At 44.9% G+C, this 20,589-nt stretch overlaps 1 protein-coding gene across 1 annotated transcript in view; it reads left to right on the top strand.

Moving 5' to 3' along the window:
* ccdc180 (coiled-coil domain containing 180) overlaps positions 1 to 20,589 on the top strand; it is a 154,095-nt gene that overhangs the window by 42,034 nt on the left and 91,472 nt on the right. Inside the window, exons 13-16 of the mRNA XM_078551273.1 lie at positions 4,146 to 4,268; positions 5,413 to 5,586; positions 13,547 to 13,662; positions 16,044 to 16,170. Of these exons, the coding sequence (XP_078407399.1) occupies positions 4,146 to 4,268; positions 5,413 to 5,586; positions 13,547 to 13,662; positions 16,044 to 16,170 (540 nt within the window). The remainder of the gene's footprint in view (positions 1 to 4,145; positions 4,269 to 5,412; positions 5,587 to 13,546; positions 13,663 to 16,043; positions 16,171 to 20,589) is intronic.

Consider the following 20,589-nt stretch of genomic DNA (forward strand, 5'->3'; position numbering starts at 1 on the left):
GAGGAAAGGTCCCAACATTTTTCTGACCTGTGTCACAGTTTTGATTAGAAGCCATGAATTCCATTAGAAAAAATGCAGAAAAGAACAATAAGATTGATAGCAGTGTAAAGTGAATGAGGTATGAGGGGACATTAGAGATTTAGAAAACTAGAAAGAAGAATTAGGATAGACCTCATAAGAATATATTAAATAGTTCAGGTAAACTGGAATTATTATTTCAAATAAATCGTAATCTTTGATCAGAAATTGAAATGAGTGAGAAATGAATTTAGAAGAGATATCGACAGCTCATATTTATATAGTGCCTTCAACATAAAAAAAGATCCCAGGGGTATGTTGGTGGTGTTGTTGGGCGGGGAGGGTGGGGGTGGGTGGGTGGATGGGGTAAGGGAGTGGGTTGGCGGGTGGTTTTGGGGGGGTGGGTGGTGGGTTCATTATTTAAATACTGAGAAATGTTTGGATTAATCTATCAAGGACAATAATACTGTAGAATCCAGAACACTGGAACCAATTTAAATATAATTAAAAACCATAATGGCAGAATGTACCCAGAATGAACTTTGTAAGTTGAATGACTGTTTCACTTCCTTGATTTTTCTCATATTCTTACCTCAGAAGATTATACAACCATATGAATATACGAATAAGGAGCAAGAGAAGGCCATTCAGCCCCTCAAGCCTGCTCCGCCATTTAATAAGATCATGGCTGATCTGATAGTAAACTGAAATCTGCATCCCACCTACCGCCAATAACCTATCACTCCCTTGCTTACCAAGAATCTATCTACCTCTGCCTTAAAAACATTCAAAGATTCTGCTTCCACCACCTTTTCAGGAAGAGAGTTCCCAAAAGCTCATGACCCTCTGATTGAAAAAGTTTCACCTCATCTCTGTTTTAAGTGGGCGAGCTCTTATTTTTAAACAGTGACCCCTAGTTCTAGATTCCTCCACAGGAGGAAACATCCTCTCCACATCCACCCTGTCAAGACCCCTCAGGATCTTATATGTTTCAATCAAGTCGCCTCTTACTCTTCTAAACTTCAGCAGATTCAAGCCTAACCTGTCCAGCCTTTCCTCATAAGACAACCCGCCCATTCCTGGCATTATCCTGGTAAACCTTCTCTGAACTGCTTCCAATGCATTTACATCCTTCCTTAAATAAGGTGACCAATACTGTACACAGTACTCCAAATGTGATCTCACTAGTGCCCTGTACAACTGAAGCATAACCTCCCTACTTTTGTATTCAATTCCCCCTGCAATAAATGATAACATTCTATTAGTTTTTCTAATTATTTATTGTACTTGCATGCTAGCCTTTTGAGCCTTTTGCACTAGGATACCCAGATCCTGCTGCACCTCAGAGCTCTGCAAACTCTCACCATTTAGATAATATGCTTCTCTTTTATTGTTCCTGCCAAAATTGACAATTTCACATTCTCACACATTATACTCCATCTGCCAGATCTTTGCCCACTCACTTAACCTATCTATATGTGTTTGTAGCCTCCTTATGTCCTCTTCACAACTTACTTTCCTACCTATCTTTGTGTCATCAGCAAATTTGGCAATCATCCCTTCAATCCCTTCATCCAAGTCATTTATATAAATTGTAAGAAGTTGAGGTCCCAGCACTGATCACTGTGGCATGCCACTCATTACACCTTGCCAACCTGAAAAAGACCCATTTATGCCTACTCTCTGCTTCCTGTTAACCAGCCAATCTTCTATCCAAGACAAAATGTGACCCCCTACACCATGAGCTTTCATTTTCCGCAATAACCTTTGATGTGGCACTTTATCAAATGCCTTCTAGGAATCTAGGTACAGTACATCCACTGGTTCCCCTTTATCCACAGCACATGTTACTTCCTCAAAGATCTCCACTAAGTTGGTTAAACACGATTTCCCTTTCATAAAACCATGTTGACTCTGCCTGATGACCTTGAGCTTATCCAAGTTCCCTGCTATAACTTCTTTAATAATAGCTTCTAACATTTTCCCTATGACAGATGTTAAGCTAACTGGCCTGTAGTTTCCTGCTCTCTGTCTCCCTCCCTTTTTGAATAATAGAGTTACATTTGCTATCTTCCAGTCTAATGGGACCTTCCCCAAATCTAGGGAGTTTAGGAAAATTAAAACCAATGCATCTACTATCTCATTAGACACTTCTTTTAAGACACTAGGATGAAGTCCATCAGGAACTGGGCTCTTGTCAGCCCATGTTGCAACAATTTACTCAGTACCACTTCAATGGTGACTGTAATTTTCCTGACTTCCAGTGCCTGAGGTCCGTAAAATAATGGAGCTATACACTGTCTGTGAAAGGAAGGGTCACATGATCCTTTTCATATCATGATCTTCCATGCTGCATTACTGTGCATATGGTATGCACATGGCCTGCATTATGTGATTTCATAGTAAAAGTATACAGGCGTGGTGGAGAATGGAGGGGGGAGTAGAATGATTAAATGTTGAGCTGAATTTTCCCAACCCATGCTGGGACTCAAGTGGGCCCGGAATGTAGAGGGGAGCTGTGTCAGTTGTGTCACAACGGCTCCCTGCACATTCCCATCATGTTTCCCATGGGCAAGCAGGGACCCGGATTGGCTACCTGCACCACAGGGAGGACAGCCAATTGGGCTGATCACAGATCCAATTTGGTCTGATTTTTGCCAGCGGCACTGACATTTTACTGTAAGAGAGTGCCACCAACTCCATGGAGACAGCCTCCCTGTGGCAGGCCAGGGGTTATGACAGCCAGAGATTCCATGCCCCAAAGAAGGGGTCGCCAGCGTTTCCCCTCCATTTTGAGGGGTTTGCCATCTTTTCCCGTATTAACTTTAGATAGATGCTTCCAAGAGAGCCTCCATGTTGAGATACCCTTGAAGTCTCCTACCCACCTCAAGAGTACCCACCTTTCATGATGCGGCTACTGAGACTCCAGAGTTGTCAGCCCTCTGATGAAGTCCTCAGCATCAAGATCCTGCCCACCATCCTTAGTAGGACCATGAGCACAGAAGTGATCAATTAGGGGGCTGCCTCTGGGAAGATTGCATTGTTCTGCGCGCTGCCGCTAAGTGCAGGCTCAGCTTCCCTGTTTGGTCCAGATGTTGGGATCCCAGAAACCATAGGAAAATCCAGAACATTATTTTCAGTACGGATTATTTCTCCCAAAGTCTGATTTTATCTGAACTCCAAATTTGAATTTTTCCCATTGTTCAGATTCTATTGGAAATGTAGATGTATGAGTTAGGTACAGGCCCTACATGTCACTAGCGAGGTAACTTGCATCTGCGTGAATTTGTACAGTAAAATATGTGGTGTTGTAACAAAAGGATGAGAACACATTTGTTTCTCATTGCAGTGTAACAATAAATGGCCAGTTTATTTTATATTGAACTACTTTAAATCAAAGTTATTCTGTAGGTGTCTGTGGAATTTGCCCTGTTTACACTACAGGGCAGATTTCAAAGCATTGGTGGCAACAAAGAAGAACAAGGTAGCACAAATGTTGTTGGAGGGATTTGCAGCACTCCATATTTATTATAGCAATACTGCTGAGGCTGAGTAAATGTCGACATGGCAGTGGCATTGTGGTAAGGCAATCATTTATTCCTTAACTGTGCCAGGTTCTGACATTACTGAAAAATAGAAGTAGAACAGTCTGATTGCCAGTGATATTGATAGCCTCTGTCATTCTTTTTCTGGATCACAGTGGTGCTGATGATGACAAGAGAGTTCTTTCATTTAGTCTTGTCAGTCAGTTTTATGCAGATTTAGTTCCACACAATGTGATTTGCTCCTCGTGCCCGCTGAAGAAGCTCATTAAGCTAATGCTTTAAAAAAAATTCTGTAGGCCCACCACCAGAAATGGGCAGTAAATGTGACCTTTTCAGCATTGCCTATAGGTTGAGAACAATCATTAAAAGAAGTAACTGTCTACAACTTTGCTTTCCCAATAGCCCATTACAAGAAAATCAGTGAAATATCCTGGTTTGCTTTCTTCAGTGTTTACAAGCTGGCCTAACTACATTACGTAATTTTAATCATTTCCTGGAACATGTGTTGGAGTTGCTATACTGTGTCAGGTTAATTACTGCAAAATTTACACTAACATTCGTTCTGTGTATATAATGATTCAGGAGATGCTTGTGAGCTTAGAGGTGTGTACAAAAGAAGAGGCCAAACAGCTGATAGTTTCTGACTTTCTTCCAATTATTGGTAATTTACAACGTCTGTTTGAAAGTGAGCAGCACGCTGTAGATGTAAGTATGTTTATTATTTTTTTTGAACAGCCAGTAACACCAATATGTTCTTGGTGATGAAATAAATGGGACACTGGGTGATTCCAGGGGGAAAACATGCATATGGCAGGAACTAAATTTAAATCCAGCTCAAACTGAAGGGATGAAACTCTTCTTTTTCTGACAGTAGTGAAATGACTTTGGAGTGGTTTTTGTGGTCAATTGATCTTCTATGGGGAGGAGAGGAATTTTATATACCAAGCTGTTATCAAAGCTCAGAATCATAAACAGCATCTTTCTTGAGAGTTACCCTCAGGAATATTGAAGTATGCTTCAGTATGGAGCAATGGAGCTCAGGTCTGCATCCAGGATTCCCCAGATACTGAGCTGCTGATTTTGATCATACCTCTGTAAGCAGTTCCTCACTCAAAGAGAGGAAAAGAATGGAGGCAATTGACCTTTTCAGCTTATTTTATTTGGGGTCTTTTCACTTGCTACATGGAATTTGAGATAACCTAATGTCTTTTTGCTTCCCTTTTATCAAAGAAAAAGAGCAGAAAAGATCATAAAATCTATACTCTGGTAGCATCTAGCAGCCAGGCAGGGTATGAATGGTAGCATATCTAGCATAGAACTAGGTAAAGACAGATAGTACTTGACCTCTGGCCGTATTTTGTGTACCTCTGGGCTGTTGCAAATGTTATTCACTACTGAAAGCCTTTGATTCTTGATGGAATATGGTTCTGTGGGTGCCAAGTACTCACCATATCTTGCTGCAGTGGACGTTCCTCACCTGTAAACTTAGTCAGTGGACTGTAGGGGAGAGAGTGAACCATCAAAGCCAAATCCAATCCTGTCCTCACATGGCACTCACACACACTGGAATTTTTAAAATAGTGATTGGAACAGATATTTTGGCTCTTCCTAGTCGAGGGTGCTAAGGCCCCTGAATGAGATCAGCTAACTGAACACAGACCACTAGCAATCAAACATACAGGCCTTCTTACTCTGTGAGGCTAACCTGTGCACTGCTTAGGCATCAGGGAGCTGCCATAGCAATTTTTAGGAGGAAATCATTAAATACTAAAATAACAGGAAGATGCTCTGAATGTTTCCATGCAACCTCCCTGATGTAACTTGTCTTCTATTTATTCCACATTGACAGAAACACATGGAGAACTTAGCCCAGCAGATGGACTTACAGTCTAAGGGGATATATGATGTTTGCAAGGAAGCCACTGGACTGTGGGAGGCGCATCAAATAAATCTGGCTAACCAGGAACACCAGCTGAAAGAGCAGCTAGATGACTGTTGTAAGAAACATGATAAAGCAAATCAGGTAGGTGAAGGTGGGTGCTCAATGTGGAATCATATTAGGGAGAATTTGCAACTCACTATTGCAGCATAAAGCCAAAATTATAGAAACCGCTTCAATTCCCTTTCTATCGAAACAAATGGAAATTAAGGGCCAGATTTTCGTTATGGGGGTGGGAAACAGAATTGCAACTAGTTCTCCCAAACCCAACTGTGGGGAGGGATACAATCACTCATTGGGGTTTTGACAGAGGCGTCCTTCATAATTGGCTTAGAGAGAAGTTGCCTATCTAATTGAGAATGGCAGACGGATTCTCGAAGCCTGAGGGTCAATCGGAGACTTTCCAGCTTGAGAGGGACAGTAGGCTGCGATGGCAGGTAAGTAACAGAGAGGGTGTATCAACGTGTCGGTGTCCTCTTGCCAACTTTTTAAAACTTTAATTAAAAAGTGGCTAAAGATGATTCTTGCAGTCAGGCCACCATTGTGAGCTTCTTTACAGGGCAGCTGTTGCACCCAGCCAGGCAGTAAGGGCACCTAATCTGTCTCTCACTGATGCCAGCCGGCTGCCTTCAATTGTCCTTAACAAGGCTCTTGACGCACCTAATTGGCTGCCTATCACTTGGCAGCAGGTAGCCCTGCCAGTCCTGAACTGCTTCCCCTAAAATAGCCAGTGTGGGGAACAGCATCAGGAAACCAGCAAATCTGCCAGCACTGGCATGTTCAGGCCTCGTCCGCCCAATCTGTTCTCTCCTCCAGGAGGGCCTGAAAATCCATCCCCAAGTTTGTATAATAGACGGCTCCTGACTCATAATGCTGGCTTACTCTCTGCGGTAGGTTGAAAATTACCACCATTGTCTTTTAATTTTGTAAAGTGACACTGCAATCTCACAAATTAGGTAAATGGGTGTTAGCAATAATGTTGCGTCCCTGTCATTAACTGCAGATTATCACTCTACGCTTGCAGGGAAGTCAAGTAGATTTTTATCATGTAAGACATAGGCTAGAATTTTACGGCCCCGTTGACAGCGGGCATCATATCGGGTGGGGGTGGGGGGGGGTTAGTGGGGAACAATATGCCGAGAAGGCCAAAAATCGGTTTGGTGCCATCGTGAAATCAGTTTGCGATCATCCGCTCCACCCGTTAATGGTGGGCCGCATTTCGCACCGTTCGACTCGGGACCGTCAGTTTGATACTTTTCCATCTAATTATAAGCCCCGCTCACCGGAATCATTGCCGCACATCAAATTTAACACACACGTCGGCGTGACTTCAGAACGCTGTGCTTCACAACTGCCTTTAAAAGACGTGCACCTGGGGACCTGAACTTTGAGGGGAACTCGGAGGTGAGTGCACACAATCTTGCGCAGCGCTCGTGAGCATCGCCCATAGCACATCGAGGATGAGGCATTGCTCATTCGTGGGGTGGGGGCACAGGTAAGTGGCCTTTTCGCTTTTTCCCGGCTGGCTTTCAGTGTGGTGCCAGGGCAAGGGTGCCATTACGGGTCAGACCTGGGGGTGGGGGGTGGGGAGAGGGCAAGACAGCACAGACAGACTGAAGGAAAGACTCAAGCCCATGTCGGGGGTGTGGGGGGAGGACGGGTGAGGGAAGCAGCCTCGCACTTGGAAAATCTTGTCAAAAGTGAGCATTCTTCTGCAGCTGAGACCATTCAGCTGCAGTCCCATTGACATGCTTGGAGTCAGGCCTCTGAGAAGCTTTTCTGCCCATTCAAGCAAGGCAAAAGCATGAAAGTGCCACCAAATGCTCCAGATCTTTTCACCCCTCGGGTGCAGACTGCAAATTAATGTGTTTTGGGGGCAGCAGAGCAATTGACCGGCTGGGCAAGTTGCACAATCCCCTTGCAAATGGTGGCCATGGCGCAATCACTTGTGGAGGTGCTCACAGTCCTTTGCAGTGTCTTTATCAAGGTGTGGACCAGTATCTATTATGGTTTAAGCTAACAGCACAGCCTTGCAGTGCGGGTTAGGATAGTGCCTGTGCCTGAGCTGAGAGCACAGTATGCAGTCCAATGACCGAAGCTGCTACCAATCAGTCAAGTGGAGTGGGGCGGAGATGGGTGGGGTTTCAGACTGTCAATGAGCGCAGCATATACTGGCCATCCAAGTGGTGGCCAGCACATTCCTGCATGCGTGAATGGGCTTCAGATTTAACCAAGAGAAGTTCTTAGGACACATATGCTAACCCACGCACCTCCCTCTCTTTGATCCTGCAGGAGGCGAACATCAGGATTATGGAGCCTGGTGATTTAGTGGTATGCCTCATGGAAGAAGAGAGCAGTGGAGGCGCCTGGCTCAGCAAAGGGAGGAGCACCTCCCTCAAGATGAAGGGACGGCAGGGCCTCAGGGCCTGTTATGCACGCAGCTCAAGATCCACAGAGAGCTGTCGCTTGTAGGCGCCTCACTAGACCTTACTGCAGGATTTGGTGCCAAGGGGACATGGAGGGCATCCACTGCCAGTGGCTGTGAAAGTAACAGTGGTGCACAATTTTTACACCAGTGGCTACTTCCAGGGCTCCAGAAATGAACTGTATGGGATTTCGCAAGCCTCCGCACACAAGTGTATCCAGGAGGTCACGGACACCATCTTCGCAAAGGCACAGAACTTTGTGCATTTTGCCCAGGATCAGGAAAGCCAGGAAGCAAGACCGCTAGAATTTGCGCAGATCTCAGGTTTTCCACAGGTGCAGGGTGCCATCGACTGCACTCACGTGGTGCTTAGATCTCTGTGGCAACAAGCAGTCAACTATGTCAACCACAAGGGCTTCCACTTGCTGAATGTTCAGCTGGTGCGCAACCACCACAAACACATCTTGCAGGTCTGGCATGATTCCCAGGGAGTGTCCATGACTCCTATAGCATCCTTAGCAGGTCTCAGATCCTTGACCAAGGTCCAGAGAGGCTGTGGGGTTGGCTCCTTGGGGACAAGAGCTACCCATAGAGGATGTGGCTGATTACTACCCATGCGGCGGCCTCAGATTACAGCAGAGCGATGGTACAATAAGGCTCATGATGCGACCTGGACTTTGATGGAGCAAACAATAGGCATTTTGAAAATGAGGTCGACAGGTCTGGTGGAGCACTGCAATACAGTGCCCAGAGGGTATTGTGCATTATCATTGTTTGCTGCGCGCTCCACAACCTGATGCTGCAATGGGGGAAGGACCTGGCTGAGGAGGAGATGGAAGAACTGCACGTATCCTCCAATGAGGAGGACGTTGAGGAGGATGACGGTGATGAGGTCCTTGAAGGCGAGGATGCCATCGATGAGGCCATCGCACTGGCCAGATGAGGCAGTTGCGCTCGGGAGGCCCTCATAGCCGCAAGATTCGTGGAGGATGATGACGAGATGTTGTGAGGACAATCCTGATATCCTCACCTTGAATCTGTGAACATTTGACTCCTGTGTGGCTGATGGCAGCGCACATACCCTCAGTGCTCAGGCTCATGTCATGGAGACGCAGCAGAAGCCCCAATAGTCGCTAGATTCCAGGAGGATGATGATGACATGCAGTGAAGACATTCCATTGATCTTCACATTGCCCCTGTGAATGTCTGACTTCTGTCTGGCTGAGGGCAGCTGGCTTGCGCTCTGTGATCAGGGTCATATCATGGAGACACAGCCGTGAAACTTTAAATGCACCTGATTATTTTATCAGCCATCAGCAATTGACCCCTTCAAGAGCATAACGTCACCAGTCACAGATACTGAAGAGATGGGGAGCCAGCCCCACCTCAAAAGTGCTGTGAGCACACAGGAAAAATGACAGAACTCTGTGATGCCTATCCACGACATTCTGGCAGCAATGTCAAGCACCATCGAGGTGCAGGCATCAGTAATGTGTCCAGTGAGTGTGAAGCTAGATCATTACTTTGGTCTGAAGGTTACACACTGCACAGGGAAGAGGCCCTGGACTGAGACACCTGCCTTTATCCTGTGCAAGAACTAAGGTTTCACATCTGAGTGACACGAACACTGCTCATTATAACAAGGAGCCACAGGCAAGGAGACATTCTTGGGAGTTTATTTACAATAGTGAACATTAAGTATAAGTGATCAACATCCATGTCCAGGCTATGCAACTACATCTTCTTAACCTTACTAATCCTGCCACTACGTCTTAGTGCTCCCTTGACACCCACAGCCAAGGTGGAGGCTACCTGCTGACTGTTACGGCCTGTCTGTGATGACCTTGAAGGGCGTCCTCTGACAAGCCAAGACCTGGAGGGCCCTGGCTTGCTTTTGGGGTCCTGCTGTGTGGCAGTGGAATCCTCCTCGGCCTGTAGAGCTGGAGCTGCTGTGGACACAGGAAGAGGGGATTCGGTTGGGCTGGATCCTCTCGGAGTCCCCTGGGCGGATGGGCCAGGGTATGCACCTGCTGATCCTCCTCCCTATGGGTTCCCGGGGGCCTCTGGTTGACTCCTTGAGGGGCAATGGAAGCTGGAGCAAGATCGAGCTGCCCACACCCCAACACTGTTGACACTGTTGGAGGCCAACTATGGCATCAGCGATGGAGTTCAGCCTGCGCAGCAGTGCAGGAGTGATGTACTGAACCAAGGTCTCCATGGCGACCACCATCCTACCAGTGTTGACCTTGATGTGTTGGTATGCTTGCGCTATCAGACTGAAAGCCTTGCAATCTGAGGAGTTGAGCAGACATCCCTCCCTGATGTTCCCGAGTTTGCCTTTGCAGCTCCAGCAACTGAGACATGACCAAGTACAGAGACTTGTCTTCTGACTCAGACTCAGCAGATTTCTGGCCTCCAGCAGTGCTCTAAGTGCCAGAAAACTGGGAGGTCCCTGCCGCCGTCTGCTGTGGATCAGACAGTGCGATGTGCTCAGTAGATTGTGACCCTGAGACTACTCTAGAATTAGGTCCCACTGAGGTATGTGTCTGTGCACTGGTGGAGGGTGTGGGTGAGCGCTGTGATGGGTCTTCAATTACGGTGTCATCAGATTCTTCTTCCGAGGTGCCTTCTGGGCTTGAGTTGAGGGCTTGGGTCGTGGACCCCCTCTGCTGCTTCCCAGATGTGCATGCGAAAGCAAGGTGAGATAGTGAGTGCATGGCATAGGAATGCAGAACAGGGGGACTGACTCACAGCATGGTTGTCTGATGGATGTTACACTCTGGATCCTCACTTGGTTGAGCATCGACCTGACCGTCAGCACAGGAACGGTCCAGATCATTGCTGGTCAGCTGGATGACTCCATTTTCAAAGTCTGTGAGGACCTTGATGTCAGGCATTCCTCCACCAGTCTGTGACCTCTCTCTTTTGTTGTGTGCCAGCTTGTCCTGCATAAATACACATGGACAGAGTGTAAACTGGACACCTGCCAGGGCAGATGATAAGGATGCCTGGCATGTGTGGGTGGTGAGTGGTGCCATGAATGGAATGAGGACACGATGCGCAGGGCAGATGAAGATGTGTGTGAGAGAGTGAATGGTGATGTCCCTTGAACTGGCAGTGAGTGAGATCCTCGTGTGTTGGGTTTGTAAGCGTGTGAGTTGTTAGTGATGAGAAGAGTGACTTACCTTGGCGGAACAGAGGAGATCATTCATCCTCTTTCGGCACTAGGTGGCTGTCCTCTTTTGCAGGGCGTTGGTGCTGACCATGGCTGCCACCACCTCGCATGCTGGATTGGTGACCTTTCTTGCTGGTCTATGCCCAGAACAGGGGTAGAAGACTTCATGGCAGGTCGCCACAGTATCCAATAGGCACCCGAGAGAGGTGCCCGGATCACTGAAGGCCTGAGGTGACGGTAGAGCCGGCGATTTAGAGGCCGCCCCGCCAGATAAATGGCATGTTTCCCAGGGATGCATTGTTAAAGAAGCGGCATGCGCTGGGAATGGGACAATACGATGCAAAAAGCCGCCATTGCAGCCTGCTGCTCAAACGTCCTTTTTCCCACCTGCTACCGCACTTTGTGCAAATCTTTTTTTTTATTCATTTGCAGGATGTGGGCGTCACTGGCTGGCCAAAATTTATTCCCCATCCCTAATTGCCCTTGAGACGTTGGTGGTGAGCTACCTTTTTGAACTGCTGCAGTCCCTGTGGTGTAGGTACACCTGTAATGTTGTTGGGGAGATTCTGCCCATAGTGTGGAATTAATTAACAGCAAGGCCAGTATAAATGGTTCCAATTATTATCTTCAATCCTTCATGTGGGCACCACCTTCCATGGAATTATCCAACCACCAGCATTTAAGAACTGCCCTTAACTACTCCACAAAATACAATCCTGAAAATTAAGTGATGATTGGGAGTAATTTCAAGGCAGTAGTTTCATGTCGGGGCACTTATAGACTAGGATTTTATGGCCCTCCCGCCCTGCAGGATATTATGGTCTCGCCGAACTAAATGGAGATATAAATGGCTCACTGCATCTGCCGGGGGGGAGACACGCCACAGCGGAGCCGTAAAATCCTGGCCATAAACTGATTAAGCTCCATTCTCATTATTTATCATGTCATCTGAGTGCCATAGTAAGATTATCTTCTCATTTATGGATGTTAGTTATTCTGCTTGATTCCTGATTGGCAAATAAATAAGCACAGCTTCTTGCCTGCAAAAGCCATTTTGAGGCCGTGACCTAGTTTACCTGGCGCTTGCAAACTGCAGGTTCCTCAGTGGGGCTAGCTAGTTCTGTGAGGATGGGAAAACAGCTAGTTCCCACACTGAAATGGATGACAATTGGGGTTAGGGAAAAGAAAGACTTATGGTGACTTCATAGCGACTGACAGTGGCTTACAGTGTGTTTTTTTGCTGGCTCTAGTGGGAAGTGGATGAGCGATACAAAAATTGTAACATTTCCTGGGTTGTTTTGTGAGTTGTCTTCAATAGCACCTTTAAAGACAATTGATTCAGGCCCAGGAAAGATGGGTAGAGTATAAGCCATGCACAGTCTGCCCATTTGTACCTCAAAATTGCAACCAGGGTCCCATGCACATCATAGGACTTTGATTTGCATATTACAAGTGACTTTGGGTATAGTTAGATAACCCAGTCAACCTCTGTAGAACCTTACCCAAGATGGTGGCAGTCAGAGCAGTGCTGTAACTTTTTTTCTTATTCATTCATGGGATGTGGGCGTTACTGGCTAGGCCAGCATTTATTGCCCATCCCTAATTGCCCTTGTTCAGAGGGCAGTTAAGAGTCAACCACATTGCTGTGGGTCTGGAGTCACATGCAGGCCAGACCAGGTAAGGACAGCTGACTTCCTTCCCTAAGCAACATTAGTGAACCAGGTGGGTTTTTACAACAATCGTCAATGGTTTCATGGTTATCATTAGACTTTTAATTCCAGATTTTTATTGAATTCAAATTTCACTATCTGCCATATCTGTTCAGTATGTGACTGATCTGCTTCAAGTTTGCCACCACCTTGCTCCTGCTGGGCAGAGGGAGTTAAAGCTGGCCCTAATGTTTCTTTGGTGACTCTCTGGGCAGGCTTTGCTCAGCCACTGGAAAAAGGAAAGCTGCCAGAAGCATCTAAATTGTTTTCTGGTCGTACTGGTACAGTAAAATGCACCTTGTAACATAAATAGAAGGGTGTACAGAGAGGCACATGAAAATGGTGACAAGCCAGCTAGATCAAGTACTGATTATGTGCTTCAGAAAGGTGGAAGAGAATTTTCAGTAGCATTTTCTCTAAGTGAAATCTTATCTAAGATTCGAATTGGAGTTGTGGCTTTTGCATCAGTGTGTCACAAATGCATTTAATTAAAGTAACTAGTTGTTTTCTTGATGTCTTGGCATACTAAAAATTGGCAATATTCCAAGATTTAATGACACGAACAGAATCATGTTTAAAAGGGTTGTGGGTAATATCTATTGACCATGCTTAATTAGCACACTTTTTCTTTTGTTTCCCATACAAAAAGAAAGCTTTCAGATTTTCACTCATCAAACATTTTATACCAAAGTTCATGCATTTGTGTTTCTATTAAAAATATAAATCTTTTATCAGGCAAAGGAAGCAAATCTAGATCTGCTTATTGACCAACTAAGACAGAGAAACACAGAAGAGGAACTGAAGTCGGACCTTAAGAAGGCCTTTAGCCTGCTGGATGGGATTGTAAAAGGGCAAGTAATTTGATTTTGCAAGGCTTTTTTTTAAAGATAAGCTTCTCTGCTTTTCTTTTTGTGAGCTCTCTCGACGAATTTAATGTTCTTCACCTGAAATGGCAGGTTCTGAGACCATGCTAAGATCCCTGCCAGTTAACCAATTGTTCTGATACATAGGGAAAGCAGTGCTGATCAGTACTTCAATAGGAACAATCCTTCATATTGACTCGCAAATATTAAAATTCCCTTCTTGTCGGTTGCTGTTTCTGGCTGGTGTACCAGTTATTCCACTCTCTAGCCATCCGTTTCAATAAATCACTATATTTCCAATGAGTGGGTTTAATAGAGTTGATCTCCCAGGCAACTTTTCTTAGTGGACACATTTAACTTTATTTACAAGACAGCAGCAGCAACTACACGTGTGCGTCAGACTCCATAACTAAAGAAGAACACGCTACTGGAGGTTCCCCACGTTGCTGACACGTTGGTTTACACAGATCATGTGATCTTACAACACAGGATTATTCTTAAAGCTACAGTCCTACATTTATCCAAACTACAATTGCTACAGTGGGGAATTTGAGCATGGAGAATTATTTGCTCTGTGAAAATTGCAAGCCAACCACCCCCCCACCCCCCCACTCCACCCCCTTCCATTCACCCCATAACACATTTGTGCAGTGTTTTTCTTGGGATATTTTTTTCAATATACCTGGGTATTAAGCTCTTTTAATAACAATTCCATAAATTTATAAGAATATATTATCTCCATGGTTGAAACACAGGGTAAAATTTAATTGAGCCCGCCAGAGCAGGCAGGATCTCTGGGGGTCCGGGAGAATTGGACAGGAGTATGCACGTCAGATTCTCGACGTTGGGAAAACTGTCCCCAATTAAGTTTGGGCAGGAAGGATTCAGTGCGGGAAACCTACCTGCCATTGGCGGAATATCAATTAGGCTCATTGATGAGACAACTGACACCAGTTATCCCAGAGTCCACTGCAATTTAGTGGTGGCTCAGGGATTAAATGAGAACCATGTGCTTCTCCCATGCCTCCTGAAGGTTGCCCTATGGATTTTCCAGCAACCTCTTGGAGGGTGGGGGGGTCAGTTGTTGTCAGCCACTCAATGCCTGACAACCCCCCCGGCCCATGCTTCCGACTACCCTGCCTCCCCATCTCCTGCGATTCCCTCCCCGTGACATCCTCCCTGTGACTCCCATCCCACCCTCACTCACCTTTGACCTGGGGCCCCTTGTTGACCCTGGACCTCTGGTGGGTGCATTACTGGCAGCTGCCAGTGTTCCCAGTGGCACTGATTGTAATGAGGAGCTGCCAACCTCTGATTGGCTGGCAGCTCTCATCAGTCAGGATTTATGTACCCGGAACCCACAATCCCAGGGAAGGCCCAATGGTAGCCTGTTAAGTGCCTGATGGACGCTTAAATCCGTTGGGCCACCCCTGCAGAATTGACGGGGGTTCCCCACTGGATCTCCAACCAGTGGGCAAGACCCCCCTCCCCCATCAGGCCCATTAAATCCCACTCGCACTCTCTCATGAGTAAAGTGCTTTTTGGCTCGCACTCCTCTCCGTGCATTTCTATTTCAGTTGCTGTGTTGAAACTCACCCTGTTTACTTGTTTTTGGGAAATGTTCTCCAATTTGCACAGGGCTGGTCCCATGAGTCTATCACAGTTTTCCTGTCAGCCCTAACTGCTCTTGCCGTTCTTACCCTTTTTCAATAACTAGATTGCGACTTGCAATTTTTTTATTTGACAGCCAATTTTAGCCCCATCCTGCCCCCCCTCGAGTACAATATGTAGTGGTGGGACCCCGGATGGTGGATGTTGGTAAACCAGAGATAGTGCCCTACCCTCCAGCTTGACACTGTGCTCATGCTGCTCAATATTTTAACTCACTAGTTTCAGGAAGCGCATCAGGCCTTTGCTGCAGGCATACAAAGGCCTCTTTAAAATGGAGAAATCTGGGTCAGGTGGCAGGGAAACCCGACTTGAAGCTGCAACAGGTCCAAAAGAGGATTGGATTTCTATTTTAAGGAACGTTTTCTTGGAGGCAAGGGGGAGCAACAGTGGGTAGAGTGGGTGCTTTCTCTGATTCATCAAATTGAACTTTTGTCGAAGTGAACAAGTTTCACTATAAAATAGATGCATTATATTTGTACCATATTCATTTTAATAAGTTCGTTGCAACCATGCGTTGCTGCTTTAATGAAATATCATCAACCTGAAGTGTAACTCAGTTCCTCGCTCCACAAACGCTGCCTGACCTGCTGAGTATTTCCAGCACTTTCTGTTTTTAGTTCAGGTTTCCAGTATCCTGATTATTTTGCTTTCATGTGAAGCTGTAACCTGTTTTAACTTGGTTTTTATTCTACACACAGATACATGAGATTCTACCAAAAACAGCTGAAAATAGTTCATAATTACCCTTCCGTGTCAGAAAAGGAGCTGCACGAATTCAGTACTGCCATCAGTAAATGTTTTGCTGTAATTGAAATCTATAAACCGGTATGTGAACTCTTTAATCGTGTAAGAATCGTGTAATCGTGACAGAAATAATAAGGTTATTGGGAAAATAATTCTAGGGGCAGAATTTTATGCCCCGCAGACGGACGCGCGCCCGAATCGATCGGGTGTAAAAGGGCGCGCGATGACGCCAGGCGAGCATCCCAACTTCATCATGCACTCACGCGATATTTCGGTCAGCGGGCTCATGCAAGAGTCAGCAGCGCACCTGCCGAACATTAAGAGGCCCATTAAGGCCATTAATGTTTTTTGCTGCCCTATCCACGGGTGGGATAAGGTTTCCGATATTAATTTTTTTAAAATAAGAATGTTTTGACAGAATTTTTATAATCTATGTTCATTTGAGGGAGTCTGATGTGTGGACACTTTTTCCTGCGTTTCCAAATCTTTATTTCATTGCTTGAAATTCTTCAGTTCCCCGAGGCAGCTCTCTGCTTTCAAGGAGCTTCCATTGCGCACACCTCCCTGCCCGCACAGACTTCAGCGCTCACCCTCCTCCCGCCCCGACCCCGGCAGTGCTGGGCCTTTCAGCGCGCGTTTCTTGACCAGTCAGCGTGAAATCGCGGGCGGGGGCCAATCGCGGGCGGCGGGCCGTTTCCCGGCCGCTCCTCAGCCCATCCACCACATCTGCCCGACAACCCAAAAACCCTGCCCTATATTTCCTTTTCTCTTTGCTCAGTAATTATTCCAACGGGACTCCTAATATTCTGTAAATGCCACTCTATAATTGACGCCCTTAGAGAGATGTGGTAGACCTGGCCCAAAATCAAAACAGCAAGTGCTTGGAATGTACGGCAAATCCGTCAGCATTAGAAAAGTGTTGAAACTAATTAGCATTTCAGACAAAGGTCCTTCATCAAAAGGCTGGCATCTTTATCCAGAACTAATGTCTTTATTTACTCTTTTCAGAAGCTGACAGACTTGCTGTGCATTACCAATAATTTTAGATTTCTAGCATTAGTAGTTTTTTCTCAGTAAGACTAATCTGCAGGTGGCATACTACATCAATTGGGTTGCTGCTTTTAGCTGTGTCCAAAGACAGTGGGCAGGATAGGGTTTGGGAAGTGTTATAGAATTGATCTTCAGACAACTTTTCTTAGTGGACACATTTAACTTTACTTACAAGACAGCCACAGCAACTACACATGTGCATCAAACTAAAGAAGAACTCTCTACTAGAGGTTCCCCACGCTAATAACACATTGGTTTACACAGATCATGTGATCTTACAACACAGGATTACTCTTAAAGCTACAGTTCAACATTTCCCGAAACTGTAATTACTACATTCCTCCCCCTTTAACTTTTCTGCACATTATGTATTTACAAGGATATTTCTCTCATGACATTGCAATATTTACACAGGTCTTGAAATTACAAGTTCAGTCTTTTAGGTGGTTTCCTGATCCATGTGGAACGTTGCAATTCCACGATTTCAGATTCTTTTGTGGGAAACACATTCTCTGGAACCGCATTAACATCAGGTACCTCATTAGGCACATGCAGCTCATGATCTTCCACTCTGACAGAGACATCGGGCATGTCTGTCCTTGGTTGAGCAACTTCATCAGGAACCACTGGTTCAGTAATGGTAACAGATGGAACATCATTTTGCTGGGGTATCTCTCTTTTTCTTAAATGATCCACATGCTTACGGGTGATCCAACCCTCCACTTCCATGTGGTATGACAATGGTCCGGTCACAGAACTCACTTTACTAGATAACCACTTGGGTCCTCCACCAAAATTCTTTACATATACTATGCTTCTCCAACAGTAAATTGTTGCTCATGACTATGCAAATCATGAATCACTTTTTGGTTCCCTTGACTTTTCTCCACCTTGCCCTCCAAATTGGGAAGTATTAGGTTCAGATTGTCAGAAGATGGCGCCTTGATGAAAAGAAAGAGGCATAGTCGGAACTCCTGGTAAGCAAATGGTGCGAACTGGCACTTGTATCACTCGATTGACTTGTGATTGACCAGTGTTCGTGAATGGTAATCCCAGTAGTTGCAAGTGAACAAATGGCACAGTCGTGGGTTGCCTCTGATCCAGAGTTCTAGAACGATTCACAAAATCAGGATGTTGAGAAATGCTGAATCCCACACAGTATGAATTTTTTTAAAGTCGGTGCCTTATCAGTAATCCTGCATCTTCTTTCTATATGTCTTCTTTCTACCACAGAATTTAGCCTCGGCCATCTTTTTGACTTCACTGTTGGCCAGACTTCTCTCAGATGCAATCTCAACTTGTCTTAGTTCAGTAGTTGAGCTACCCATGACTTCGTTATCTACTCACATCTTGGAAAGTTCTACGACGTTTGCTTTTAAAACCTCTAGCTTCATTTAGCCAATTCATCAGCTCTTCTGTCTCCTTCTTATATCTGTTGGCTTCCTCCTGGAAACGTAAACATTGCTGCATCTTCCCTGCCAGCTGGTTCTTCAGTTTGATCAGAGAGGTGTTAAATTCTTCCTGCTTCTCTTCGTAATTTTTAAGAGACACAAACTTTGACCAGAGAGATCCTTGTAATGTGTGAAGGTCTTTCAACGGGTTTTATTTGCGAAGCTCACTCACTTCACCTTGAACTCTATCATTCAGCAGAGTCTCTTTAGGTTTCTTCTGTTGTTTTACCGTGTCGTTGTTTAAGACAGTCTTCAGTTCTTCAGGTTGCTGAATACGTACACACACCTTTTTCGTCCTGTTGTGGTCCTTGGACTCTCCAGGCTCTTTCTGCAGTACATTGCCTTGCTACTTTTTCAAGACAGGAACTCTTACAGCTTCCTTTTGAAATCTCATTGGCCAATCATGGTTAATTTCCCTCAACCATTTTCAACCTAGAAGGCTTGGTCTTCTGCCTTCTAATACCGTCACTGGCAGCTTGGTATCTATAATGAACAGTTGCTCTGGTGATAGCTTTTGTTTGGATTTCTTTGCCTGTGTACATTTTCAATTTGGCAGATGTTTGTTCCAAATTTAATTATTTATCACTTTATTTAAATATCTGAAAGTGTGTTCTCCCATTACAGTGGTGGAAGCACCCGTGTCTACTTCCATTTTTAAGGGTTTACAATTCACTTGCCCTGTAACAAATATTGCCTCTGTCTTCCCAACTTTCATGTTGAGTAATGAATAAATGTCAGAATTGGTTGTTTCTGGCTCTTCTACACTATATACTTCATTGGACTTCGTTTGTTGTTTGCATACCTGTTTAAATCTCGCTTTGCACTGTCTCATTATGTGACAAAAATAGCATTCTAATTTTCTAAATTGTCAATCACTAAAATACTGATTATTTCCACGTTGCTGAACATTAGTTTTTGATTTAGTTGCTAAGCTGTTTCCTCTCATTTTTTGGTTAGCGGAGGCTGTTTCCCGCTTCACAGCAGAGTCCTGGCTTTTCGCAACACTTTCAGCTGACTGTTTCCGCCTGACTATGAGAACGGCACCATTTTGTGCTCCTTGAATTGTTTTTGAATCTCTTACAGCTCTTTCCATCACCAGCGTTATTTCTAATGCTTTCTTAAAATCAAGACTCACTTCAGGCAACAATCTTTGCTGAATAGTGTTTTCCTGCACGCCACATACTAAATGATCTCTGAGCATGTCATTCAGGGTTTCACCAAAATCACAATATTCTGTTAGTTGTTTTAATTTCACCATGTAGGTAGCAATTGTATCCCCCAGGCTCTATTCCATGAATTGAACCTGAACCTCTGCATTGTGACTGAGGACTTGGGTTGAAAATGTCCCTTAACTAGATCGACTAATTCACTGAAAGACTTCAAATCTGAGGCACTAGGGGCTGTCAAGCTTCGAACTAAACTGTAGGTCTTGTTCCCACAAATACTCAGTAGAATCACTCCCCTCTTTTCCTCCCCCGTGATTTTGTTTGCTCGAAAGTAGAATGCAAGACATTCTATATATTGAGACCAATTATCTGTGGCTGGTTCAAAGGGATCGATTCTGCCAAACTGTGGCATTTCGGATGAGTATATCTTATTTTATTTTTAACAAACTTAGATACTCACAATTGCTGGGCAAGGTGCAGCAACGAATCTGATTTATCCCATTCTCGTCACCAGTTTGTTATAGAGTTGATCTTCAGACAACTTTTCTTAGTGGAAACATTTCATTTTATTTATAAGACAGCAGCAGCAACTACACAATGTGCCTCAAACTCCATAACTAAAGAAGAACTGTCTTGTAGAGGTTCCCCACGCTGTTAACACATTGGTTTACACAGATCATGTGATCTTACAATACAGGATTATTCTTAAAGCTACAGTCCAACATTTCCCAAAACTATAATTACTACAGGAAGTGAGTGAGCGAGACCATAATTTGAGCCATGATGCAATATCATCCGAAAACACATCAGTTTCGACATATATGTCAACAACA

This window comes from Cetorhinus maximus, chromosome 10 (genome assembly GCF_964194155.1).
Source record: "Cetorhinus maximus chromosome 10, sCetMax3.hap1.1, whole genome shotgun sequence".
In the NCBI taxonomy this organism is placed as follows: Eukaryota; Metazoa; Chordata; class Chondrichthyes; order Lamniformes; family Cetorhinidae; genus Cetorhinus; species Cetorhinus maximus.